Here is a 27,931-nt window from a genome sequence, read left to right on the forward strand (position 1 = left end):
CACCATTCGCAGCTCGAGCCGAGCAACTGGCTCAACTTCCTTCCAAAATAAAGCAGCTCTCCAAAAAGCCTACTGAGCCAAGCAGGACCCAAAGCTCTGCTGAACAACCACACCGAACATAAACCAAAGCTCTACTGAACAACAGCTCTGCAGAAGCAAAAAGCTTCCGAAGGCCTCAACCCGAACCCAAGCCAAACAGGACCCGAAGGTCTGCTGAACGACGCAGCCCTCAACTCTCAACCAACATGAACAAAGAAAGGATCTCCTCTTATCCTTCTCTGCCCCATTCCCCCACGCCCAGCGTGACTCATGCCCTTGTGATCCATCCCCCGCTCAACCACGGGTGGGAGGGAGTTGTTGACATCATGAATCACGGGACGGAAGGGCTCTTCGTCCTCTTCGCAGAAGAGGGGGAGGGCGTCTCCATTGTGTTGGGATCGCTCTTTAACTATTAAATCGATCCGCAGTGCATCTAATCGATTTCTAAACATTTAAACAATGGACGGTGAGCTATCTCGGGAACAAGCACTTATCGACATAGCTGACTAAAGGAACCTGTATGTTGTGTGCAATCGAATTCCAAATTCGTAACAATATATATATATATATATATATATATATATATATATATATATATATATATATATATATATATATATATATATATATATATATATTGTTGTGGTTGACCAAATTCGCAAACCACCATTCAGGTCCCTTAGGTGAGATATCTCTGTAAGTATATGTGTAGTTAGGCCCAAACCCGTTGTTTCGAGGGAATAAATGTCATTCAGTCGGGCTGCGACTCTTCAGGATAGCCGTTTTTCTTTTACTATCTTTATTTTGGACCAGCCGCCATTACTACCACCACCAACCACAACGCCGCTTCACAACAACAACCACCAACCACAACGCCGCTTCACAACAACAACCACCAACCACAACGCCGCTTCACAACAACAACCACCAACCACAACGCCGCTTCACAACAACAACCACCAACCACAACGCCGCTTCACAACAACAACCACCAACCACAACGCCGCTTCACAACAACAGCCACGACCTTTACCGTCACAACTCGCCACCATCGCATCACCGTCATTCCCACGCCACTCGTGGGCACCGATACTGGACTCGTGCAGGGCGCGCACCGAGCAGCGTATTCAAAAACATCACGGACTTTCCGCAGAAAACGGATCAAAAACGACTCACGCCCACTTTTGTTCCGTCCAATCGGAGAGCGTGGGCGATTTGGCCCCGCCTCCAGGGCGTTGGAGTGAGGTCGCGATATGCAAATTCATGGATCAAAAAGCATTCACGCCCACTTTTCCTCGGTCCAATGGGGAGCCAGTTGGAGGTGAAGGGTCGGAGGTAAAGGGTCAAAGGTGGGGGAGCGAAGCCACGGGGCTTATATAAATGGCTGCGTTCGTCAGTAAAGACAGTTGTGCGGAGTTCAAGAGAGTCGCCGGTGGAGCTGGAAAGAAGTGGGAGAAGTCAAGAGTGAAGAGTTGGGACGAGCCAAGAGAGGAGACGGAGAGGGCGAGTAGACGGAGCTGTGGAGAGGTGGCGGCGGCGAAGGCGGACGAGGGGGTGCTCGCGTCGGTGCCGGGAGCTGCAGAGGGAGAGGCCAGCAACGCGACCGAGGTGGAGGAGGAGACGCTCGCCACGGGACCCGAGACAGGGTGATATCCTCCTTCCCCCGAGCATCAGCAACCCCCTCCTGTTTCCCCCCCGCGCTGAGATAGTGCGACAAAGGGGGCCCCTTTCCCACCCCCTACCAGACACTGTCCGCGAGGCCCGCGGAGTTGAGGCACCACCGCCACTTCGCGTCTCATCATCAGACGGGTAGGCCCGACACGGTCTCGGCCCCAGGCCCGCCTACCCCCCTCATCCTGGAGGGTGGTTCTTTTTCTTTTGCTTTGGGAATATGTGTTGTCGGCGCCGTCTGTGAAGTAAAATTGTATGTGTTGCCGTGTGCCCGGTAGTCGGTGAGATGTGCATTGTTGCATTTGCTTTTTGTGTAATATTGCATTGTCTTCTTCTATTACATGTGCTTTTGGTGGAATTGTATATGTGTGCTTTCCGTTCATCGCGAAATAAATGTGCTTATTGTTGAACTGTTTTCCCGCTTCGCTTCGTCTTTTCTTTCATTGAATCTCCATCTTGCTTCACGTAAAGGGTTGGTCGTGGGCTAAAACGCCCGATAATTAATCGAACCGTCGAGGCCGACGAATAACACCGCTCGGTTATCCCGATAGTACGGAACGGGTCGCTTAAAGTGGCCCGTGTCCGAAGTCGACCTGCGGCGAGGTGTGATCGCCCGGTCTACCCTCCGTGTGGGTACTTAGGTAGGTCGAATTTGGCGAGCAACCCTATCCCACGCGGGGGCCGATTGGCACGATCGCGGTGAGACCGAAAGGTCCACCCATGACTAGTTCCCGGCGTTAGTCCGAGAGGGTCACGACTGGATTGTCCGTCCGGTGGGCGACGTGCCGCGATTCGAGTTACGTGGCCGTCCGCACGCCGGCGGGCGCGAATCCGCAACACTGGTGTCAGGTCGTGCGATATAAACCCATCGCCCTCCTCGCGGCACTGGTATCGGAGAACGGGAAAACGGGCTCTCCTGTCTCCAGCTAAATTCACGGGAATCGGTCCAGGGGTGAGAGAAGCGACCCCCGATTCCCTCCAAATTAGGAGCGAGCTAAATTAACCCTTTAAGAGAAGCAAGATGGCGTCTCAAGGCGAGCGGGAGCCGGGGGTATTAGAAATGGATGTAGAATGTGTAGAATCCATGGCTCAGGATGAAATCCCCGTGCAGGAAATGTTGGTTGTACAGGAAAACGAACTCGCCCAACTGAACCCAGAGCCCGAAATGGGTGCGGCAGCGGCCGCGGTGTATGACACCTCCCCTCCCCCTCTCCACCAAAACCCTTCCCCAACCCCTGCCGAAACGGCTCACCCAAGCGCACCCGACATGGCCCAGCTATTCACCATGCTGGCAAAAATGAATGCGGAAATGACAGCGAAGATGAATGCGAACATGAACAAGCAAATGGACGAAGTGAAAACGAGGATGGATGCGAATACACAACAAATAAATGCGGATATGAAAGACGAAATGAAAGGCATGAACGAGCAAATAAACGGAATGGAAGCAAACATGAAGGAGGAAACGAAAAAGCTGCAGGGTGAGACGCAGAACATGGGCCGATGCCTGCAGGCGGGCATGAAGGCCGTGACCAGGGAGCTAAAAATGGCGACTCCACGTGTAGGAACGAACGAGCTGGGAGGGGGTGCAACGGTGATCGAAAGGGAAAAATTAAATGGGGAGACCAAAACGTGTGAGACGAGACACGAGGTGACGACAAAGGAAATAAAAATAGTGGAGACAAGGGAGGTAAAGGGTGAAGAGTTGGCAGAGACACGGGAGATAGGAACGATAGAGGGAAGACTACACGATGAAGACGGGGTAAGTGACGCACACACACACACGGAGGTAGTGGAGGACAATGGGGGTGAGCTCGCGGACTGGGTAGAGACCCGGTGCGAGCAGTTGGATGGCTTCCTCCAGGAACGAGGGGAGGGAGTATGCCCCCTTGAGGCGAGTCACGACCAGGTGAGTTCGGTCGTGCTTTGCGAGGTTGAGGGGACGAGTGCTGCGGACGGGTGCACGGAGAGCTTGGGGGGTATAGAGGCCCCGGAGACCCTTGTGGGGACACGAATCCCCAGTGTGGTTGTCCCGGTGTGTATGGTGCAAGGTGTGAGTAAGACCCCGTGTGTGGACGAGACCCCAGGTGTGAGTGCGTCCCCATGTGTGGAAGCAACCCCGTGTGTGAGTGGTGTAGTGGCAAGTGTGCCAAAGGGTTTGCTTCCCAGCACGCCGTGTGTGGATGAGACACCGCGGTTGAGTGCCCCCGTGTGTGTGAGTGAGGCACCGCGGGTGAGTGCCCCCGCGTGTGTGGGTGAGGCACGGTGTGTGGATGAGGAACCGTGGGTGAGTGCCCCCGCGTGTGTGAGTGGTGTGGTTTGTGTGAGGAAAATGGCACGAGTGAGTGGAAGGCCGCGAGTGAATGGAGCACCACGTGTGAGTGGTATGGTTTATGCAAGGGAGACCGTGTGTGTGAGAGAGCGGTATGTGAGGGAGATGTCGGTTGGCATGCGGGAGCACGTAGCCGCGTCTCCCGGTGTGAATGTAATGGAATGGAGTGTGAGCGTCGTTACACGCAGGAATGCGTGTGTTGATTGGCGACGACGACGGCGACATGTAAGGAAAGAAAGCCGAGTAGCGGCTGTAGTTGTTTCGGGGACCGTGCCGGGTTCACCCAGCAGTGAGCACGAGGCCCGTGCTGTGCAACGCACGAGGCCCCCACGTGCTCGCTTGCGAGAGTGAAGTCCCGTCCGGAAACGCACGCGGTGGATTTGCCGATCCCGCGGATGGACAAAGTTTAGGCAGGATTTCGGATTTGGACCGGACGGGTTCTCCACGCGATCGTGTGTGTTAAGCTCCAACGGGCAAAGCACATGTGTTCGCGTGGGGAACCCCTCGAGACGTGGGGCTTGTTTTTTTTATGCGCACGGTGACGCCATGGCTGCACGTGGGGTTGGAATCCGGCAGGAGGGGTATCCCTGCCGGATGGTACCGTCCAAGGAGGGACGAGGAACACGCGCAGCTGCATGACGTCACGGGCAGGTGTAAAGGGCGCGAGCTGCGAGTTGCCGCGCAGGTGCTGCGCATGGGAAAAAAAAAAAGCAAGCCTCACTTTCGGGTGCACAGGATTCCTGGGCAAGGGGTGGAAGACCCCCTTGACCGGGGCACAGGATGGAAACTAGTTAGGGGGAAGGGTTAGCTTAGTTAGACCGACTTCATGGGGCAGGGGTAAGTCCTCATGGAGTCCGTGGAATGGATTAGTTAGAGGGATTGTAGCCAGATTTAGGTTGGGAAAGTTATTTTAGAGATTTGGAGACAGTGACAGACTTGTGAGTGTGTAGAGTTGACGTAGTTTAGCTACGTAGTGTTAAAAGGAACGTGCTGTAGTTTAAGGGACGACGTGGGAGCACGAGTTAGTTAGGGGAAGTAGTTAGGAGGATGGCAGAGTTCAGCGGTGTGTGTGTTGAAGAGTTGGTGAGTGAAGTGGAAGCATGTGCTTGGTGAGTGAGTGAGGCCAGCGGGTCTGTGTGTATGGGGCGAATGGGGACTGCATGGTGCGATGAGTGATTGGGGGGAGGAGTGACTCCCGCCCAAGGGACCCCGGGGTCAGTGTAGAGTGAGTTAGGGGGTTAGTCAAATTTACAAAATGGAGGTCATTTTGTTGTTGGTGTGAATGTAGGCTCGAAACCCGTTTGGAGGGGTGCAGGAGCCCTGTTGACGGGCTTGGGAGCGTGGCTGCGAAAGGTGAGTATCGCTGAGTGGGTACCCCGGGCACCAGGCTAGTCGGCCGTGGTAGGCCAAGGGCCCATGGGGGGCCGGGATAGCGTAGTGGGCACGGGTGCGCCTGCTTGGTGCGGGGGCCCGGGGCGCCATTAGCCACGTGGGCAGTGTTGTGGGCACGGGTGACCCTCGGAAAGGGGCTTGGGAAGCCAGCCTGCCACATGTGCGTTTCAGGGGAGGTGCCATGGGGGGCACTCCCCGGTGTTAGGGAGCTGGTAGGCTCGGAGGCAGTGTAGTGCCCGGGGGTGCCATCGTCGGAGAATCGGCAGAGGGTCGTGCCTGCCAAAGGGAGCCACGTGTCCCAGCCATGAGACCGTGTGAGGGCACGGAGAGAAAATTGGGGGGCGAGGCCCGAAATTGTGAGGACACCAACACAGGCGACGGGAATCTGGGTTGTTAGAACCAATAGTTTAAGCGAGAGGCGCTTGTTGAAAGCCCCGGGGTAGTTTAACAGTTAAATGGTTAGGGTAGATAGGAAGTGTACCCCTCCGCACCATCCATCCCCTCGCTCTCATTGTGGGCCGCTGGACCCACTTTGGTTATAGATCGCTGAACTCTGGGGAGGCCATCCTGAGGCTTAGATTGGGCCTCGGCACAGGACGCTAGCTCTCCCTTGTTCCCCTCCGGGAAGGGAATGTAGGGGTTGGGAGTAGGCTAGGTAACAGGATAGGTTAGCCGAACAAGGACGATAAAGGGGGTTAGGGGACGATTTATAGTGGGGAAGTAAAAAAAAAAAAAAAAAAAAAAAAAGTTGGGGCTAAATTGGGGTTTGACAAATTAAGGGAGTGGGTATGTACAGTGACAGGCAAAGGCGATAGGTGGGAAGGAGACAGGTAGGTAGGTCCGAGCCCGCCTTCCGAGTGGCCAGCACCACCGCACTCCCTCCACCAACCTCCACTGAACGGCAAAGGCTGGCCAACTTCATCGGCTGGCCGTGTTTTGCTTCAAGGCCTGTGCCGCCCACTTCATCGGCAGCTGTTGTTTTGCTGCAAGGCCTGTGCCGGCCAACTTCATCGGCTGGCCGTGTTTTGCTTCAAGGCCTGGGCCGGCCACGTCATCTGCTGGCTGTGTTTTTCTTCAAGGCTTGTGCCGGCCAGTTCGTCTGCCGGCTGTGTTTGCCTGCAGCGGCCTTCTTCTGCGGGCTGTGTTTGCCTGCTGCCTTTGCCATGCCCACTGCCCACGTTCACCAGCCCCGTTCAATTTTTGCTTTGCCCCCCCCCCTGTTCATTTCCATGTGCGCCAGGATCCGCAAGGCAACAGTTTGCAAGCTGCGAGAACTGCCCTGTTGGCAGCTACAACACGGGCCTGCAGTGGCGGCCCGTGCACCGTGTTTGCGTTCAGTTCAAACCATTCATCCATCCATTCGTTGTGTTCATTGCGTGTGCCACTTGAGCTGGCATGGAGACTACGTTTGTGCAGCCCATGCACCGTTGTGGTTCACTGCGTTCAGTTCAAACCATTCATCCATCCATTCGTTGTGTTCATTGCGTGTGCCACTTGAGCTGGCACGGAGACTACGTTTGTGCAGCCCATGCACCGTTGTGGTTCACTGCGTTCAGTTCAAAAGGGAAGGCCTTGGACTGCGTGTGAGCAGCCGGCCACGTTCCCTGTCACCTGCATTATTTGAGCCAGAGACTGCATGCGAGCAGCCTGGCTCCCTGCTAACTGCTTTCTTTTTGCAGAGTTCATTGATCCTGGGCCATGGTTTAGTGTAAAATTTGTAAGTTAAGGTTAAGATGTACTGTAAATATGAGTGCGCCCCCGGCATGTCTGTCCTAGCGCCGGCAATTTTATTTAAGTCGTCCGTGTGAGTGAGTTTGTTTAGGTAGTTACTCAGCCCTCAGGTTATTTATTTTGGGGACACGAATACCATGAATGTCGCACTCAGGGATCTGTACGTAAAATGTACTAGGGGAAAACTACACATGATGGCACACGAAAATTTGACGACTCGGGACGAGTCTGTAAAAAGGGGAGGGGGTAGTGTTATGGTTGACCAAATTCGCAAACCACCATTCAGGTCCCTTCGGTGAGATATCTCTGTAAGTATATGTGTAGTTAGGCCCAAACCCGTTGTTTCGAGGGAATAAATGTCATTCAGTCGGGCTGCGACTCTTCAGGATAGCCGTTTTTCTTTTACTATCTTTATTTTGGACCAGCCGCCATTACTACCACCACCAACCACAACGCCGCTTCACAACAACCACCAACCACAACGCCGCTTCACAACAACAACCACCAACCACAACGCCGCTTCACAACAACCACCAACCACAACGCCGCTTCACAACAACAACCACCAACCACAACGCCGCTTCACAACAACAACCACCAACCACAACGCCGCTTCACAACAACAGCCACGACCTTTACCGTCACAACTCGCCACCATCGCATCACCGTCATTCCCACGCCACTCGTGGGCACCGATACTGGACTCGTGCAGGGCGCGCACCGAGCAGCGTATTCAAAAACATCACGGACTTTCCGCAGAAAACGGATCAAAAACGACTCACGCCCACTTTTGTTCCGTCCAATCGGAGAGCGTGGGCGATTTGGCCCCGCCTCCAGGGCGTTGGAGTGAGGTCGCGATATGCAAATTCATGGATCAAAAAGCATTCACGCCCACTTTTCCTCGGTCCAATGGGGAGCCAGTTGGAGGTGAAGGGTCGGAGGTAAAGGGTCAAAGGTGGGGGAGCGAAGCCATGGGGCTTATATAAACGGCTGCGTTCGTCAGTAAAGACAGTTGTGCGGAGTTCAAGAGAGTCGTCGGTGGAGCTGGAAAGAAGTGGGAGAAGTCAAGAGTGAAGAGTTGGGACGAGCCAAGAGAGGAGACGGAGAGGGCGAGTAGACGGAGAGGGCGAGTAGACGGAGCTGTGGAGAGGTGGCGGCGGCGAAGGCGGACGAGGGGGTGCTCGCGTCGGTGCCGGGAGCTGCAGAGGGAGAGGCCAGCAATGCGACCGAGGTGGAGGAGGAGACGCTCGCCGCGGGACCCGAGACAGGGTGATATCCTCCTTCCCCCGAGCATCAGCAACCCCCTCCTGTTTCCCCCCGCGCTGAGATAGTGCGACAAAGGGGGCCCCTTTCCCACCCCCTACCAGACACTGTCCGCGAGGCCCGCAGAGTTGAGGCACCACCGCCACTTCGCGTCTCATCATCAGACGGGTAGGCCCGACACGGTCTCGGCCCCAGGCCCGCCTACCCCCCTCATCCTGGAGGGTGGTTCTTTTTCTTTTGCTTTGGGAATATGTGTTGTCGGCGCCGTCTGTGAAGTAAAATTGTATAAGTGTTGCCGTGTGCCCGGTAGTCGGTTAGATCTGCATTGTTGCATTTGCTTTTTGTGTAATATTGCATTGTCTTCTTCTATTACATGTGCTTTTGGTGGAATTGTATATGTGTGCTTTCCGTTCATCGCGAAATAAATGTGCTTATTGTTGAACTGTTTTCCCGCTTCGCTTCGTCTTTTCTTTCATTGAATCTCCATCTTGCTTCACGTAAAGGGTTGGTCGTGGGCTAAAACGCCCGATAATTAATCGAACCGTCGAGGCCGACGAATAACACTGCTCAGTTATCCCGATAGTACGGAACGGGTCGCTTAAAGTGGCCCGTGTCCGAAGTCGACCTGCGGCGAGGTGCGATCGCCCGGTCTACCCTCCGTGTGGGTACTTAGGTAGGTCGAATTTGGCGAGCAACCCTATCCCACGCGGGGGCCGATTGGCACGATCGCGGTGAGACCGAAAGGTCCACCCGTGACTAGTTCCCGGCGTTAGTCCGAGAGGGTCACGACTGGATCACCTGAAGAGTCGCAGCCCGACTGAATGACATTTATTCCCTCGAAACAACGGGTTTGGGCCTAACTACACATATACTTACAGAGATATCTCACCTAAGGGACCTGAATGGTGGTTTGCGAATTTGGTTAACCACAACAATATATATATATATATATATATATATATATATATATATATATATATATATATATATATATATATATATATATATATATATATATATATATATATATATATATATATATATATATATATATGTTTTTACATATATATATATATATATATATATATATATATATATATATATATATATATATATATATATATATATATATATATATATATATATATATATATATATATATATATATACATATTGTTGGAGATCACCGCAGGTTGGTCGGTGGTCTTTCTGTCTTCCACCGACTCCTCTCCAGCCTTGCCCCCCCTGCTCTCTCTGCGATTTGTCCCCACCACATTTCCACAGGGCGCTCAAGGTCCGCCAACAACCCCCTTCTGGTAAAACTACCAAAATCACGAATCACTGCTCATCTTCACTCTTTCATTCCTCTTTTTTCCCGCCTTTGGAATAAACTTCCTCACTCTATTCTTTCCCATTCTTCCCTCCAGGTTTTCAAAACAGCTGCTCACCACCACCTCTTATCTTCCCCCATCCAAATCCTCGATCTTTTCTACCCCCGATAATCCACCCAAGCCCACTTCCTTCATTTCTCCTGCTTTCCTTCCTGTAAGTCCCTGAAATGTCCATCTTCTCTTCGCCATGTTCCCCGTCCCATCCCCATCCCTCTCCCTTCCACAGTTCACCTAATGTGTCTGTTCCCCACTGTTTTGTCCCTTCTACTCCCGCCCCTCTTGTCTCATGCCTCCTTGCTGTGAGTTGTGTGTTTGCTCTCATACGAGCCTCGACCAAGGTATACAAAAAAAAAAAAGAAAAAAAGAAAAAAAAAAGATCTTTGGAAGAGAGAGGGATGGGGACAAAAGGAAAACAAGATGGACACTACAGGGACTTTCAGGTCCTTACACGGCAGGGACTTTCAGGAAGGAAAGCAGGAAATTTGAAGGAGGTGGGTTTGGGGTAGATTAATGGAGGTAGAAAAGATCATGGTTTTTGATGGGGGATGGTGGTGAACAGCTGTTTTGAAGACCTGGATGGAGGAGTGGGATTGAAGAAAGTGTAGGAGTTTGTTCCAAAGGTGGGGAAAAAGAGGAAGGAAAGAATGAAGGTGAGCAGTGATTCTTGATTTTGGTAGTTTAGCCAGAAGAGGGTTGCTAGCGGACCTTAAGCACCCTGTGGAAATATGGGTGGGCCAGACAGCAGACAGAGCGGAGGGGGGGGGGGGGAGGCAAGGCCGGAGAGGAGACGGTGTTAGATAGAAAGACCACCGACCTGCCAGCAGTGAGAAAGTGAGAGATGCAAAGACTCAGCCTCATCGCAGGAAATACCAATGGTCTTAAATGCCTTGGTTTCCACAACGTGAATCTGAGAGAGTTTATAGGCAGGAGCACCAGCCCAGAGAGATGGAGATGGAGAGCAGTTCTCCATCAGGCTGCGGATGAAAGCTTTGTACGTAGTCAGGAACTCAGGAGTGCCAAGGAAGGACTTTGCACGACGGATGACGCACAATTAGTGACTGGCTTTGGAGGCCAGCTTGGAGATGTGGCTTTCCCAGGAAAGATCATGGCAGATAGTGAGGTCCAAAAGCTTGAATGAAAGACTTCATTCAAACTTTTGGGCCTCACTTTCTGCCATGATCTTTCCATGTTCTTGTTGTATAATCGATGATCTATCCGATTGTATTCTTTCTCAATTTCAGCATTTACGCAGATGACTCAACACTATACGACATAACCAGGAACCTTGCTCCTCCTTCCCATGTCTATGCCAGTACCACTCTCAATCAGGACCGAGAGAGTGATTCACTGGGGCAAAGACTGGCTTGTTACTTTCAACCAAAAAAGACCCACTTGTCATCCGTGTCTAGTTTAAGATCACCTTGTTTTCCAACCCTGTCTATGGATTCTTCACCTTTGCAGGAAATTCCTGGTATCCGTCTGCTTGGATTGGATATAAGCTCAAACCTCAGCTCGGAAAAGTACATCTCTGGCATTGCTAAAAGAGCCTCCCAGCGCCTTGGCTGCTTTTTTCGTGCTTGGCAATACCTTCCTCAAGCTGCTATGCTCCATCTATACAAGGCCACGATCCGACCTATCATGGATGGTGGTCTGGCCTGTCACCTATCTCTCCTTGACAGAATCCAGTGACGTGCTGCCGTTCGGGTGAGGCAGGAGTTGGCATCATCCCTGGAACTCCCTCAGTCTGCCGCTCTGTTGCTTCTTTGAGCCTTTTCTATAGATATTACCACGGAATGTGCTCTGAGGGTCTCTCACAGGTTATTTCACCTGAACATACTTTCAGTCGCTCTACACGTTTGGCAGTTTCTTCCCATCCATACGCTGTCTCTGTCCAAAAGAGTAAGACTATGAGGTATTCTTCTGTTTTTTCCCCACGCACTGTATCACTTTGGAACAGTTTACCTGCATCCTGCTTCCCCCTCAATCCCAACCTACCGCAATTCAAGAGGGATGACAATAGATTCCTTTCTGGTTCATATCTATATGTTTCTTCATGTGTCCCCCACATGGAGTGGCCTTTGGCTTTGTGGTGGGTAAAGTCTCATTTATAAAATGAAAGTGAAGGGGGAGAACATACCAACAGCCGGGTTGAGGTACAACATAAAGGAAGACTTGGAGAAATAAGTGATGTGGGGAAGAATGAGAACATGGGGAGGGAGGACAAAGGGGGTAACAAAAGCACAGATACAGGCATAACCTCTCAGTTGGATACAGACACGAGCTTGCAAAAGTGGAAGGAAAACCTAAGCAAGAAACACGAGAAATTGAACATTATTATTTTTTTGGTTAATATGAGGGTGGAGAAACCTGAAAACCTGGAGACCCAGAAAGAGGTGAGCTTGCGGAGGGTTAATGAGGACAGAAAAGATCATGATTATAAATGGGGGATGATTAGAGATAGTGGTGAACAGCTGTCTTTGAAGCCCTAGAGGAAGGAATTAGATTGAAAAGACTCAACTTGGTTCCTCAGTCTGTTCAATGTCATTCTTCATGAAACGATTTGCTCGGGAAGTCATTCTAATGTTCTTATTTAGGGAATATAGGAAGGACAGCTCAATAAAGGAACATTGGGACAAAATACATCGGGATTTTAGTACGCCGAATGCAGCGTCAACGCTTGTCGATGTAGACATGCAGTGTCTGTAAAAGAATGATGAAAACAAAAACAAAAAAGTCGAACTTTTCTTGAAACAGTTTTCATGGACATGCATGCTTGGTTTGACCAAGAGGAAGTATGCCGACATTAATAAACAGTTTCGAGGAGAGAGTATGCGAGGGTGATTGTCGAAAGGTATACATTGCCTCAAAAGTTATCTCATAATAATTAATTTTTTTCAAAGGTAAACGTCAGTAAATATCTTTCGAAGAGAGTGAGCAAACCAGTCATACCAGAACCATGTTGTTGAGATTATTCACGTGCAAATTGCCTGGGTCACGGTGGAAAGGTTTTCCAGACGGAATTCACATGGGAATCCTGAGCACCATATGTGACGATGTGGACTGCTAATTTAGTCCCAATCATCACAGTTTTGTCATCAAAAGAGTGATGGATCCGATGAATTGCCTTTTATTTTATCACCAACAACCATGAGAACAAGACACAGCTGGCGGTCTGCTCAAGGCTGCAGTAGAAGAGTGCAGGTGAGTTGAACTCGAATAAAACAAAATTGGAATAAAATGAAACATTTTGTGCTAACTTAGGGATAAAGAGTTTGGAAGTGTGTGCCTAGTTTTGTTTTTTTTTGTATGCCTTCAGTTAAAACTCACCTCATGCTTTGCAACCTGCTGATCCTGATTCAGATTTTGAGATTCCTCCTGAAAAGCAAACAAAATAAGCTTTAAAAATGTGACATTAAATCATGGCATTTTCTGACAGCGTTTGTGTAAATTAAAGTAACTAGCAGTGAGAAAGCAGTCCTGATGAGCCATTCAACTCCCACCATTGTACTTAATCAGCAAGTATAACAAGATGACCTTGAGAAGAGCACTTGCACACACGTCCTGTAAAGATCCATCGCTGGTGTGAAAGTCACATTCATGTGCACACTGTGGAATGTGCAAGTGTTTCCTTCTCCTGTTCAAAACCAATGGCAACTCCAACTCGAACAGCTGCCCAACAGGCAGGACTCGTCGAGTGTTTCGATCCCCGAGCGGTCTCTACGCCCCAAAGGGGTCAGGGTGAAGACCGCTCAATGGTCGAAACATCAGACCTGACCTTGGCACTGATACTTGTTGAAGAGGAAGAGATCGAGAAGAGGAAGAACAAAACGTGTCGTGTTTGTGATGAACAAGTTCAGAAATTGAAGGGCTTTGAAGGTAAGAAGAAATTCAGCTGAAATAGGAGGTAATGAAAATGAAAAAAGATTGAACAGTGAGTTCCGATTTATTTGTGTAAAAAATAAAAATAAAAAAGGGGGGGGGAAAAATTGGGGGATGGGGGGGGAGGGGGGTTGAAAAGAATGGGAAGAAATAAAATAGCAAGTCGAGAAGTGTGAAAGGAGAGCACCCAGAATAAAATTAACCTTTGGTGGTGCTTTCATATTTGAATTTAAATATTCCCAACAACAACCTTTTTTGTGAACTTGCTTTCGATGACAAATGTGCAATTATTAGAAAGCAAGTAGTTCTTGTTCATTGCGAAACATTACCTGAAACTCTGCAAAGTGCATATTCAATCACTGCCAATGTACCTTCCCCACTCTTCCTTGTAGAAAAATGTAACCCATACACCTTGGCATTCTGAGTTCGCCGACAAAGAGCCGTTGCACTCCGATGATAGTTACCGTGTTCATGTCATCAATTGCATTGCACAAATTGTTTTGGCTTTACTGCAAATGGTCATCATCATCATCATCATCATCATCATCATAATATATTGTTCGTCAAGGTTGATGAGGACTGATGGGAAACATTCTGGTGCTTGTGCCGGACGTGCGGCATCAGTCCCACTGGGGCCCGGAAAGTTCTTCTGCAATGAGTGGAAAAGTGAGAGCCACAGCCAGGAGGAGGATTATGTCATTTGTCCATCTTTGTGATGTACTGCCATTCTCGATTTGCTTCCATGGTCTTCATTCATGCTTTTCCAGATTGACCGGTGTTCTTAAGCAAACTCTTCCCAATTATCAATACTGATTTGTGATGCTTTAAGATGGCGTTTCAAAACAAAAGGTTCGATTATATCTCAGTTTTGGTCCTCCCATATGCCGAGTACCTCCTTTAAGTTCACCGTTTTGTGTTAGCTGTTGTCGTCCAATCTGACGTGGCCAACCCAATAGAGGTGCAAATAAATGAGAAGTCCTTTAAAACTGGACATGTGGACACGCTTTAGGACATTCAACATTGGAGACTTTATCCTGCCACTTGATGTTCATTATTGTCCTCACGTGTCTTTATTATATGCCTGGTGTTGGCTTCATGGTTTGGGTGGTGGGCTTGGGATCCTAGGGTCCTGAGTTTAAATCCTGCCCAGTTGTTAAATTAATACCAGGTGGGGTAGACTCAGCCTGACATCCTTTCGAGGTCGGCAAAATGAATACCAGCTTGCTGGGATGATTGAGCCATTTGAGTATCCTGCATCGGAGTGGTGACCTGTCTATGTAGTGGCCAATAGCCCCCCAAGAGCACCACCGACGCTCTGCACAGAAAATGGTCCCTATGGAATGGATGGATGGCTGGATGGTCTTGATTGCACATTATCGAATCAACTAATGTGCCTTCTGTATGAAGTGTAAATCTTAGCAGAATAGAGAAGCCTGGTGTTGGCTTAGTGGTTAGGGTGGTGGCTTGGAATCCTAGGGTCCTGAGTTCAAGCCCCGTTGGCCGCTGAATTAAAATACACCAGGAGGTTGACTCAGCCTGTCATCCTTCTGAGGTTGGCAAATTGAGCACCAGTGAACTGGTAAGGGGGACACTGCATCAGCGGCATCGCCATGTCCCAACCAATGATGCAACTAGGAGAGAAAAAGAGAAAAAGAGAGAAAGAGAGAAAGAGAGAAAGAGAGAAAGAGAGAAAGAGAGAAAGAGAGAAAGAGAGAAAGAGAGAAAGAGAGAAAGAGAAAAGAGAAAGAAAGAGAAAGAAAGAGAAAGAAAGAGAGAGAAAGAGAGAGAAAGAGAGAGAAAGAGAGAGAAAGAGAGAGAAAGAGAGAGAAAGAGAGAGAAAGAGAGAGAAAGAGAGAGAAAGAGAGAGAAAGAGAGAGAAAGAGAGAGAAAGAGAGAGAAAGAGAGAGAAAGAGAGAGAAAGAGAGAGAAAGAGAGAGAAAGAGAGAGAAAGAGAGAGAAAGAGAGAGAAAGAGAGAGAAAGAGAGAGAAAGAGAGAGAAAGAGAGAGAAAGAGAGAGAAAGAGAGAGAAAGAGAGAGAAAGAGAGAGAAAGAGAGAGAAAGAGAGAGAAAGAGAGAGAAAGAGAGAGAAAGAGAGAGAAAGAGAGAGAAAGAGAGAGAAAGAGAGAGAAAGAGAGAGAAAGAGAGAGAAAGAGAGAGAAAGAGAGAGAAAGAGAGAGAAAGAGAGAGAAAGAGAGAGAAAGAGAGAGAAAGAGAGAGAAAGAGAGAGAAAGAGAGAGAAAGAGAGAGAAAGAGAGAGAAAGAGAGAGAAAGAGAGAGAAAGAGAGAGAAAGAGAGAGAAAGAGAGAGAAAGAGAGAGAAAGAGAGAGAAAGAGAGAGAAAGAGAGAGAAAGAGAGAGAAAGAGAGAGAAAGAGAGAGAAAGAGAGAGAAAGAGAGAGAAAGAGAGAGAAAGAGAGAGAAAGAGAGAGAAAGAGAGAGAAAGAGAGAGAAAGAGAGAGAAAGAGAGAGAAAGAGAGAGAAAGAGAGAGAAAGAGAGAGAAAGAGAGAGAAAGAGAGAGAAAGAGAGAGAAAGAGAGAGAAAGAGAGAGAAAGAGAGAGAAAGAGAGAGAAAGAGAGAGAAAGAGAGAGAAAGAGAGAGAAAGAGAGAGAAAGAGAGAGAAAGAGAGAGAAAGAGAGAGAAAGAGAGAGAAAGAGAGAGAAAGAGAGAGAAAGAGAGAGAAAGAGAGAGAAAGAGAGAGAAAGAGAGAGAAAGAGAGAGAAAGAGAGAGAAAGAGAGAGAAAGAGAGAGAAAGAGAGAGAAAGAGAGAGAAAGAGAGAGAAAGAGAGAGAAAGAGAGAGAAAGAGAGAGAAAGAGAGAGAAAGAGAGAGAAAGAGAGAGAAAGAGAGAGAAAGAGAGAGAAAGAGAGAGAAAGAGAGAGAAAGAGAGAGAAAGAGAGAGAAAGAGAGAGAAAGAGAGAGAAAGAGAGAGAAAGAGAGAGAAAGAGAGAGAAAGAGAGAGAGAGAGAGAGAGAGAGAGAGAGAGAGAGAGAGAGAGAGAGAGAGAGAGAGAGAGAGAGAGAGAGAGAGAGAGAGAGAGAGAGAGAGAGAGAGAGAGAGAGAGAGAGAGAGAGAGAAGAATAGAGCATTGTAGTAAAGACAACAGTGAGCTGTGTAGCTTGCATCTGGGAGCATTTTTAATTCTGTGCTGTGACCAAACTGTTTTCTAAACCTCCAAAAGCAACAGAGGCAGCTTGGATGTGATTGTTTATCTGTATATACAGTACCAGTCAAAAGTTTGGACACACCTACTCATTCAAGGTTTTTTTTAATTTTTTTTACTATTTTCTACATTGTAGAAATGTACACACTTTTTTGGTTTCGACATAATTCCATGTGTTATTTCATAGTTCTGGTGTCTTCACTATTATTGTACAATGTAGAAAATAGTAAAAAAAAAATAAAGAAAAACCCTTGAATGAGAAGGTGTGTCCAAACTTTTGACTGGTACTGTAAAAAAATATAGCATCAGCTCACATGTGCTAAAAACCTGCTCTGCTGCTCTTTCACATCCTATTTCTGCTCTTTTCATGCTATAATTTGCTTAAGGTTATCTTCTATCTCCTCGGAAATCAGCTGACATCACAGTATCACATAAAAAAGTGATAAAACTGACCCCCTGAACTACCAACCTATTAGCTTACTTCCAATCATCAGCAAGATCATGGAATCCATCAGTGATTGATATGGAATCCTTCCTTTTCTCCAATGGCCTCATGCTAGATCACCAATTCAGATTCAGACCAGATGATTCCACCTTGGACATGCTGCTCCTACTATTCCAACACTAAATATAAACCCTCAATGTCAGAAATGAGATCAGAGCGATCTCTCAAGACATATCTTGAGCTTTCAATACAGTTTGGCATCTCACCTTGCTCTCCAAACTCTCTGCCTGTGGCATCGTAGGCCAGCTCCACACACGGCTTACTCACTTCATTTACTCTTGGAGCCAACGTGTGGCTCTCAACGGAATCCTTTAATCTCCTCTCTTTGTTAAGGCTGGAGACCCCAAGGCAGTGTTCTGGGCACGGTACTATTCCTAATCCTCATCAACAATGTCTTTGACTCTGGAAAGAAGACCCTTTATGTATTTGCTGATGACTCCACATTCTACCATGACATTCCTCACTCTTCAAAAAGGCAGGCAGCAACCTCTCTCCTCTCTTCAGACCTTGATAAAATCACAAGCTGGTCAAACACTTATAATATTTCAATCCAAATAAAATATATATCTCTATATCTCTATCTCTATCTCCAAAAACACCATATGGCAAACCCTCTTATCTACTTTCTTCACAATCCTTTCCTTGAGGATGCCCAGTCACTCAAACTCCTTAGTCTCACTATCAGCCATGATCTTTCTTGGGCAAACCAAGTTTCAAAGTTGGCCTCCAAAGCTAGTCACCGACTCGGCATCCTCCATTGTACAAAGTCCTTCCTTTGCACATCTGAACTCCTATCCACCTACAAGGCCTTCATCCACAGATTGGTGTCGTACGGCTCTCCTCTCTAGGCTGGTGCCACTTCCTCACTCCTTGCTCTGCTTGATGCCCTGAAAACCAAAGCCTTCAAGATTACTGAAATCTTCCGCAATGAAGCTGAGTCTATGGGCCTTTCACTTTCCCATCACAGACAGGTTGGTGGACTTTCTGTCTTCAACCGCCTCCTTTATGTTCTTGAGCCCTTTGCTCTTTTCATGCTTTGTCCCCACCTCCCAGGTTTCTGCAGTGTACACGTGGTCCATTAACAAGCCCCTTCTGGTGAAACTCCAAAAATCCAGAATCAGTGCTCATCTCCACTCATTTGTTCTTCTTTCTTCCCCACTGTGGAACCAACTTCCACACTCTTCAATCTCATTCTTCCCTCCAAGTGTTCAAGAGCTGTTCACATCCGATCATCCCACATCCAAAAGCACAATATTTTCGACCGCCGTTAGCCCTCCCCAAGTCCATCTTTTTCCAAGGTTCCAGTTTTTCCTTCCTGCGAGTTTGCTTCTGTATCCATCCTGTCCAACCCATGCATCCTTCACTACCCCTCATTTCTCCCCACACCCATCGTTTGTCTAAGTCTCCACTCTATTTTGTCCTTCACCCCTGCTGTTGGTGTTTCATCCCCTCTCTCTACTGTTCCTTTTTGTTACGTTGCTTCCTGATCCATTCAGTGTTATAGCTGTTTCACAAGCCTCGACTGTAGACAAAAAAAAACAAAAAACCTCACAGCTTACATGCCCCTATTTCAACGGGTCATTTTTTAATCATGTAAGGAGTCCAGACACTCTCTCTCCACCAAGAAAGGCAGTTTAGTCACCAACCACTCAACCAAGCAACAGGTGGGCAGAGCCAGTGTTAGGGGCGTGCAATTGCATGGGGCCACGAAACAACAAGTCCCGAGGGTGGGGTCTCACTTTGCTGACAAAACATCTCAACTTGTGAGTGGTGATAAACACAGCGAAAAGGGAATGCTCCATCTGAAGGAGAGAAAACACTGTCACGAAATTAATCGATTAAAATTTTTTTTTAAAAAGTCTTCTCTGATGTTTAACTCGACAGGACTATTCCAAAATTAGGGGGTGAGGTTAGTATGAGTAGAGAAAGTAAGTTAAGTGGAATAATAACTTTGTTTAATGTGTACAAATACAACAATAATCACAATGTAATTTGTATAATTCCTAATGTTAACACATATCAATATTGTTTAGCAAATCCACACGCAATTCATTGTACGATCACAAATCAACTCATCAAAAATGCATATTTTAGTGTGATGACAGATTGACAGCACTTACAGGGGCCCCACTGGACCCTTAGTGCATTTTGCATGGGGCTACCAAATTACTAATGCCACCCCTGCAGGTGAGATTTGGCCACACGATAGCAGCAGCAGGTAAAATACATGCTTGACCTTAGCTGCAGACGACAGTGAATAGGAAAAAGTTATGTGATCTCAAACAACCCCTAATCCATGCACATGGCAGAACGTTGGGGGGTTTTGGGGTTTAAAAAAAAAAAATCAGATGTGATACGTCACAACACCTGTCCCAAGGATGAAATAAAACTACTCTAGCGGTGCTGAAAAGCAGAAAATAGCCTCAACAAAAGGGGAAAAGGGTTGAAAAATCACCTGGAATTAACTTTTGTCGTCATACAAGTGGCAGAACCAGAAGGAAGGTTCTAGGCCTAGCACAAGTGCTGAGGTGTGTTTGATTACCAATTAGCTTGTAGAGCGCTCGCCAAGTGGCAACTGAAACACTAAGCAAGCACTCCAACGGAAAGGTTGATAAGGAACAGCTGGCTAGGCAAGCGATTGCAAGCTGATTGGTAATGGAACAACCCCTGGATCAGCTTTTTGTGAGAGTTTGTGTTTACGGCTGGCAGTGTTGGGTGAGATTAAGGGGTTACCATTGCAGTATTCCAATTGCATAAAATAATTAGAATTTGTACTCTTATTTTTGTTAATATTATTATTAATATGATTTTACAAAACTTTAATGTTAATTTTATTACTATTATGCTATTGTCATTATTTTTGTTATTATTTTTGACAATTGAAGTGGCCTTGGAAAAATATTACGAAAAGGTGGAATGATGCTCAAGCTGCCGCATATATACACCTTTCCAATTGGGACAGAGGCAGAAAAACATGGGAATCAGTGTGACCACTCCTCATTTTCATAAATGCCAAGGTGAGCCAATGAAAAAAGCCAATAATTCACATGGTTTCAGAAAAGCAATGATAATAGAAAACCTATAGAAAACCAAGATGCCAAGGTGAACAACGAATAGTCAAGATCTTGTGAAAAAAGCCAATGAGTGGTCACACTGATGGGAATTCCTCCAGATTTTTTGCAGTCGAGTCTAAAGCAACGTAGGCAAAGCGAGTGCGAAAATAGCATGGAGTTCTCTTACTCGTGATCCAATTAAGGGTTCTGAAGCATCACTCGTAATATTCTCTCCTGTTACCACCAGGAGCGGCGCTGCACGGTCCGCATTTCAAAGATAATTTGCATCGCCCCAGCTTCGGAACTCCTGGAGTGAGGGCCGGGAGGGGGAATCAAGTCGCCACAACATTTGCCATATGACCAGTAGTCTCCATGGCAAGTTTGGTTAAGATTACATAAGTAACAACTGAATACATTGACGTCAGACAGACGGACGCCAAAATGCATATTTTAGTGTGACAATAGATTGACAGCGCTTACAGGGGCCCCACTGGGCCATTAGTGCATTTTGCATGGGGCTACCAAATTACTAATGCCATCCCTGCAGGTGAGATTTGGCCACACGATAGCAGCAGCAGGTAAAATACATACTTGACCTTAGCTGCAGACGGCAGTGAATAGGAAAAAGTTAGGTGATCTCAAGAATTTCCATGGCTTTATGATGCAATCCTCACAGCTCTTGTTTCATGATCACAAATAATTTTGGGCTACTTCGGCCTTACTGCAACAAGAACCCAAAGCCCAGAAGGAGTCAACGCTTCAATCCAAATGATGTAAAATGATCATCTTCGTGGGGTTCAGTGCTGTATTGTGCTTGTCTGCATGAGGTGGAAACGGTGAATGCTTTCCAAAGTTATATTTGAGGTTCTGAAGAGTCTGAGAGGTTTTGTTCACCTGAGCAATTGGGAAAAAAACCCCCAAAAAACAACCTGTCGTCGTCTTGTGTCATTTCCAGCCCTCCAGATGCCTTTGCCGACTTCATCAAATCCTTTTTGGCTGTGGATTATACGGACCTGTTGCCACATCATTTTATACCATCTGTTCCCAATACCTGAACTCGCATTTTTTCTTATTTTGCCAAGTACTACACACAGCCTTTCATCACACATTCCTTTTTTTCTCCCACTTCTATTCTCCTTCATTCCTTTTTTTAAATATTCAACTATGTTATTTTATGTTTATTAAGATGTATTGCAATATTTATATTCCAATATAAATGTCATGATGGCCGTAGTACCATACTCTCAAGACGTTCTCCACAAGCTACAATCGACTTCTGTTATCGTATTTCATTTCAATTATCTCCTGAGCCTTTCTATGCTAAAAGTTTGCTTCACCACAAATGATTTTTGCAATATTTATTGGAAATATTTTCAAAAAAAAATAACACTTTCTGCTCCCCCCCCCCCCCAAATTTCATCAATGCCTTGTGTTAATTTATTTTTTTTTGTGGACAAATTTGTGTGGAATGTGAAATACCGGTACAGTTTATTGGATGTTTTAATCTCCGAAGAAAACGAGCATTTCACAGTCATCGTGTTAAAATAACGTTCACAATTATCAAGTCACATGCAAGTTGGACTGAGAGTACCATGAGAACCCAGAAAAAATACATGCTAATAATAAGGCCATAGAGGTGGAGGAGGCCATTTGGTCCATCAAATCCTATGCAATGGCTTCCAGCCTGTGGGTGTTTGTCCGTGCTCTGTCCTTTTCAAACACCAAGTGTCAAGCAAGGAAGCAGCATGTAAGATTTTTAAAGTCTTCATAAAAGACTCAGCCAGGGTAAAGGCCCGGTCACACCTTGACGTTTTAGCCAACGTATGCCGATTTTTGAATTTTTTTTCTAAAACGCTGGCACACGTTGAATACGTTATGGGTAAGTTTTGATAACATTGAGAGCACGCTGAAAAACACTGCCATACGTCGTTGTACGTTGGCTTTTAACGTTGTACTTTTTGGTTGTCCTCAAATTTTTTCATGCTTGAAATTTCACGACGTATGCCGGCGTATGACTCACACGTTCCGCTACGCTGGCCACAAGTTGTATGCACGGTCTGCGATCGTTGACAGACGTCAACACATGCTACTTGTAAGTTAATCATAAGTTGAGACACGCTGTCAGGTGTCTGACCTTCTGTTAGGTCAGGTTCGATCTGTGACCTGCTACAGGTACCATGTAAACCTGTACTAACCTCTTCCATGGTCGGGTTGTCGGCGACTAAACCGTCTCCCCCACCAGGTTTTCTGGTGAGGAGGGTGTTTGGATATGGACACCCAGCAGGATTAAAAACAAAACCTGTCAAAGGGCGGAGTAGCTCCTTGTGAGCCAACGGCCATCCATATCTAGTGCCCAACTGTGTCTGCGGACGTCCTCCTGCAGTTGGGTCACTTCTTATTAGGAGGTTGGTGGCAGGATTTGCACTCCGGCCATCGTAAAACCCTTCATTCCGCAAAATGAAAAAACGCAAAAAAATCTGAAAACCCACTCCGTGGGAGTACCTCCTGTGCAGCTTCCCTTCGCAGGGCAGCTCACCGGATGACGGGATTGGGGCAAAGCCTTCGGGACCCCCAATATTTGATAGGAGGGAAACCACGGGGTAACATCCCTGGGTCAGATTGTGGGAGAGTGTGTCGGAGTGGTGCTGAGGTGTCGTCCACCAGACGGCGGTCTCCTTGGGTTAACCTGAGGCGGTCCCTTCGGGTGGGTGCCTGGAATGTCCTATCCCTAAGAGAGGATGATCACCTGTCTCTGTTATCATCTGAGCTCAAGCGTTTGGACATCGGGATTGCAGCTCTCTCTGAGGTTCGGAGACCGGATTGCGGCGAGATAATGGTGGGTGGTTACACCTACTATTGGTCTGGTCGCTCTGATGGTTACCATACCCAAGGAGTTGCTGTAGCTGTGTCCAATAAGCTGACCCCAATGATAATTGAGGTAACACCGGTCAACGAGCGTATTATGAGATTAAGGATTCGTCACTCCTTAGGTGTCATTTCCCTGGTCTCTGTTTATGCTCCGACTGAGGCGAGTGATCTCACCGTGAAGGATGCATTCTACGCCACACTCGAATCTGTGGTTGATCAGTGCCCCAGACGAGATACACTTCTAGTCTTGGAGGATTTCAATGCATCGACTGGAACAGATAGGGACGGTTATGAGGTGTGTGTTGGTCCCCATGGGTCAGGAACTATGAACCAGAATGGCACTAAGTTCCTTGACTTTGCAAGAAGTCATGGACTTAGGGTGGCTGGTTCATGGTTTCAGCGCCCACAAGCTCATCGCTGGACTTGGTATTCCAACGCTGGCAGTGTGGCAAAGGAGATTGACCATGTCCTCATTGACGGTTGTTGGAGGATGATCCAGAACTGCAGGGTCTACCGGAGTGCTCAGTTCCTCAATACTGACCACAGGCTTGTTGTAGCAACTCTAAAGCTGCACCTTAAATCCAGGAGAATGGTACCATCCCAGCCGAGGCTGGATGTTGCCAAGCTCAGGGATGAGAGAGTAGCTGAGGAGTTTGCGAACAGGCTGAGTGGACACTTTGGGGGTCTGGGTGCTTTGGGGGGTCCTGAAGAGTTGTGGAGCGCCTTCAAGACCACCGTCCTTGATGTTGCCGGTGGATGCCTTGGAGCTCACCGCAGGGCAAAGAAAAATGTCTCTCAAGCGACACTGGATACCATTGACCAGAGTCGCAGGGCCAGGCTGAATGGCAGAGCTGAGCTGTTCAGGGAGCTGAGGCGTAAAACTGTACGTGCACTGAGGGTGGACAAGGAGGCCTATGTGCGAGGAATCTGTGAGGGGGTAGAGCATCACCTGTGGACAGGTGATTCTCGTCCCGCTTACAGGGGAATTCGCGCATTACGTTCATCCAAGCCCATCCCTCGGAGCACTACAGTTCGAGCAGAGAGTTGTAGGCTCTTGACAGAGGAGTCTGAAGTGAAGGCCCGCTGGGCCGGTTACTTTGAGCGGTTGTACCAGGCTGATCCTCCAACTGTCGAGTTGGACGTCAAGGGTGTTACAATCCCTGTTGCTGACCCTCGAATCAACTGTGGTCCACCTACGCTTGTGGAAACACGGGCTGCCGTGAACCAGTTGAAACGGGGCAAAGCTCCAGGGATCTGTGGCATCCATGCCGAACTTCTCAAGGCTGGTGGAAATGCTGCACTCGTGTCGTTGCATGCAGTTTTGTGCTCTGCCTGGAACACAGGCATCATCCCAACTGACTGGAAGAGGGGCCTTGTTGTCCCTCTCTGGAAAGGGAAGGGTGATCGCCAAGACTGCAACAACTACCGAGGGGTGACGCTGCTCTCAGTGCCGGGCAAGGTCTTTGCTCGGATAATTCTCGATAGGGTTCGCCACCATCTGCTTGAGCACCAGCGTCCAGAGCAGTCAGGCTTTACACCAAAGAGGTCAACGATTGACCGTATCCTTGCACTTCGTGTCCTCACCGAACGCAGACGAGAGTTTCGGCAGGGGCTGCTTGCAGCCTATGTTGATCTCTGTAAAGCGTTCGATTCAGTGAATCGGGATGTCCTCTGGAGGATTCTTGGTCTTCGTGGGGTGCCACCAAAACTGATCGATCTGATGTCTGAACTCTACTCTGGTACTGAGAGTGCTGTGAAGTGTGGTGGTACCATCTCTGACTTATTTCCAGTTGTTACTGGAGTTCGTCAGGGATGTGTACTGGCCCCCACACTTTTCAGCACTTGTATGGACTGGATTCTAGGGAGGATGTCGGAGAGATCAAGTTGCGGTGCGTCATTTGGGAATGTCAAGATCTCGGACCTTGACTTTGCAGATGATGCAGTCATGCTTGCGGAGACTTTAGACATCCTCTTGGGGGCCCTCGAGGTGCTGAATGAGGAGTCGGAGCCGTTGGGATTACGGGTTTCTTGGGTCAAAACTAAGATCCAGGCTTTCGGTGACATCTTGGATGCTGCTGTCCTGTCTGTGTCTGTTTGTGGTGAGGATGTTGAGGTCGTGGAGAGATTCACTTACCTTGGCAGTGATATTCATGTCTCTGCTGGCTGCGAGTCAGAGGTCAATAGACGTCTGGGTCGGGCCTGGGGAGTCATGGATTCACTGGATCATGGGGTGTGTCGCTGCCGGTACCTGTGCGGGAGGACGAAAGTCCGAGTCTTCAGGTCCTTGGTACTTCCAGTCTTGCTCTATGGGTGCGAGACTTGGACTCTGACCAAGGATCTGAGACGGAGACTTAATTCCTTTGGTACCAGGTCTCTTCGGAGAATCCTTGGCTATCGCTGGTCGGATTTTGTGTCCAACGAGCGGTTGCTGAGAGAGACTCGGATGAGATTTGTTACCTGCATAGTCCGTGAGCGTCAGTTGCGGCTGTATGGACATGTGGCTCGTTTTCCTGACTCTGATCCTGCTCACCAGATTCTCTCAGCGAGGGAGTCTCATGAGTGGAGGAGGCCAGTGGGTCGACCACGTGCCTCATGGTTGCAGCAGGTTGACCATCATCTCAAGGAGATGGGGATGGGCCTGGCATCTGCCTGGGGGATGGCCAGACGGAGGCCCCTGGAGTACCGGCGGAAAGTGGACGCAGCGACGTGCTGTTCTGGCACATGCTCCCATACCTGACCTGAGACACGCCGAGGTAATGTTTAGCATACCCGAAAGTTATTTCTAACCTATGATTAACGTGTTGTTGGCACGTTACGTGATCGTTGCCACACATCGACAGACGTTACTTTTAAGTTACTCATAGGCTGAAAGACGTCAGTATAATGGATCATCCTTGCGTCAGCGTCCACGGCTACGGCCAGGACACTTATTTGCAGCATTCTTCAAACTTTTCTTTGACATGACGAGGATGTTCACACTTCGATGTCTAGCTTGGCTGTGATTCCAATTGTCCATCGGCAGCGTCTATTTGAAATAGTCAAGTTTGAGCGTTTTAACACGTTCAGAAGAAACGCTTCAAATTTCCAAACCCCAGCGTCAAAAAACAAAGGCGAGTGACAGCAATTTAAATCGTTCATTGTAAACAATGAAAATAGCTGATTGGTACCGTTTAAAAGTCGTTGAGTGTAAAAAAAATCCAATTGTTGAGCGCAAGCGTCTACTCTCAATAGTAGGGTTTGAGCGATTTAGCACGTTCAATAGAAACGATTAAAATTTCCGAGCGCCAGCGTCAAAAAACAAAGGCGAGTGACAGCAATTTAAATCGTCCATTGTAAACAATGAAAATAGCTGAGTGGTACCGTTTAAAAGTCGTTGAGTGTAAAAAAAATCCAATTGTTGAGTGCAAGCGTCTACTTTCAATAGTGGAGATGCAGCCATTTAAATCGTTGAGTGGCAGCCTATGAATAGCAAACCCCATGTCACCGGCAAAGATAAACTGCCGCACGATATGGATAAGTTAGGCTATCGTTTGGCATAGTTTGTGAACGCCGGCTTCACGATAATTATTCGTTGGTATATCGTATCTATAAGTAATCAAAGCGCTCTATGCACATTATTAGTTCATTGTGCATTTGTCCAACCCGTTATGAATTGACCTAAATCGTAAAAACAAGCTATAGCTCATTGTTGAAAAAGCCCCATAAAAAATTAGCCGCGAAGAACTTCGAACAATGGTGAAAAGATGTCTCCTACCCGTGGACACGCGGACGCAAGGACGATCCATCATAACCCACATCCTCCCCCTCACACTCACCTACTACTGCCAACATGAACAAACTACTACTAATACTAATACTAATACTAATACTGATACCGATACTGATACTGATACTGCTGACATGGACATCGACTCAAAAAGGACTCGAAAACACTGTTGGGTTCCCCTTTTATGAGCAGCATTTTTATATACCAATTCCCAAAACCGCTGGGAACACGTCTTTATATGGCAGTTGTAAGCTAGAAACACGTTCATTTTTTTTTTGTCAACCGGAAGACGTCATTGGAATACGTCTACATACGTCGATGTGTGTTGGGACTACATAAAGAATTGGTTCAAAGCACGTCAAACACAAGTTAGAAATGTTTCACGTAAAAAAGACATTATCGCGACGTGTTTCGACTTATGAGTAGCTTATAAGTAGCCTTTGTGGACGTGTGTAAGCGTCCACATATCGTGTGTAAAACTTATCCCCATCGCATGCGGAACGTGTGTCATACGCCGAGTACGTCGTAAAATTTTGAACATGTTTAAAATTTCTTGACGTACTCTACTTACTACGACGTATGATAGCGTACTTTAGCGTTCTACTCACGTATACCAAACTTACTAATACCGTATTGGACGTGCCCCAACGTTTTAGACACATTTTTCTTAGGTCGGCATACGCTGGCAAGATCGCCAAGGTGTGACCGCGATGTTGACACTTCCATTTCTACGGCAGTTATGATTCGAATCGTTGTGCGTCAGCCTTTTAATAGGTAACGTCACGACATCGTCGGCGATGCGTGCAACGCGCTATGCCTAAGTTAGACTATCGTTGGGCATCGGTTGTGTAGGCCGACAACAGGTTCAGCATTCGTTGGTATA

General features: G+C 47.7%; 1 protein-coding gene across 4 annotated transcripts in view; it reads right to left on the bottom strand.

The window, feature by feature from the left end:
* Window positions 1–27,931, bottom strand: part of LOC147019652 (voltage-dependent calcium channel subunit alpha-2/delta-2-like) — a 388,928-nt gene that overhangs the window by 198,565 nt on the left and 162,432 nt on the right. For all 4 annotated transcript variants that reach the window (XM_085894265.1, XM_085894263.1, XM_085894264.1 and 1 more), the window contains exon 5: window positions 13,147–13,194. In XM_085894265.1, coding sequence (XP_085750391.1) covers window positions 13,147–13,194 — 48 coding nt within the window. The remainder of the gene's footprint in view (window positions 1–13,146; window positions 13,195–27,931) is intronic.

This window comes from Eptatretus burgeri, chromosome 9 (assembly GCF_056783735.1).
Source record: "Eptatretus burgeri isolate ZD-2024b chromosome 9, Ebu_testis_v1, whole genome shotgun sequence".
NCBI lineage: Eukaryota > Metazoa > Chordata > Myxini > Myxiniformes > Myxinidae > Eptatretus > Eptatretus burgeri.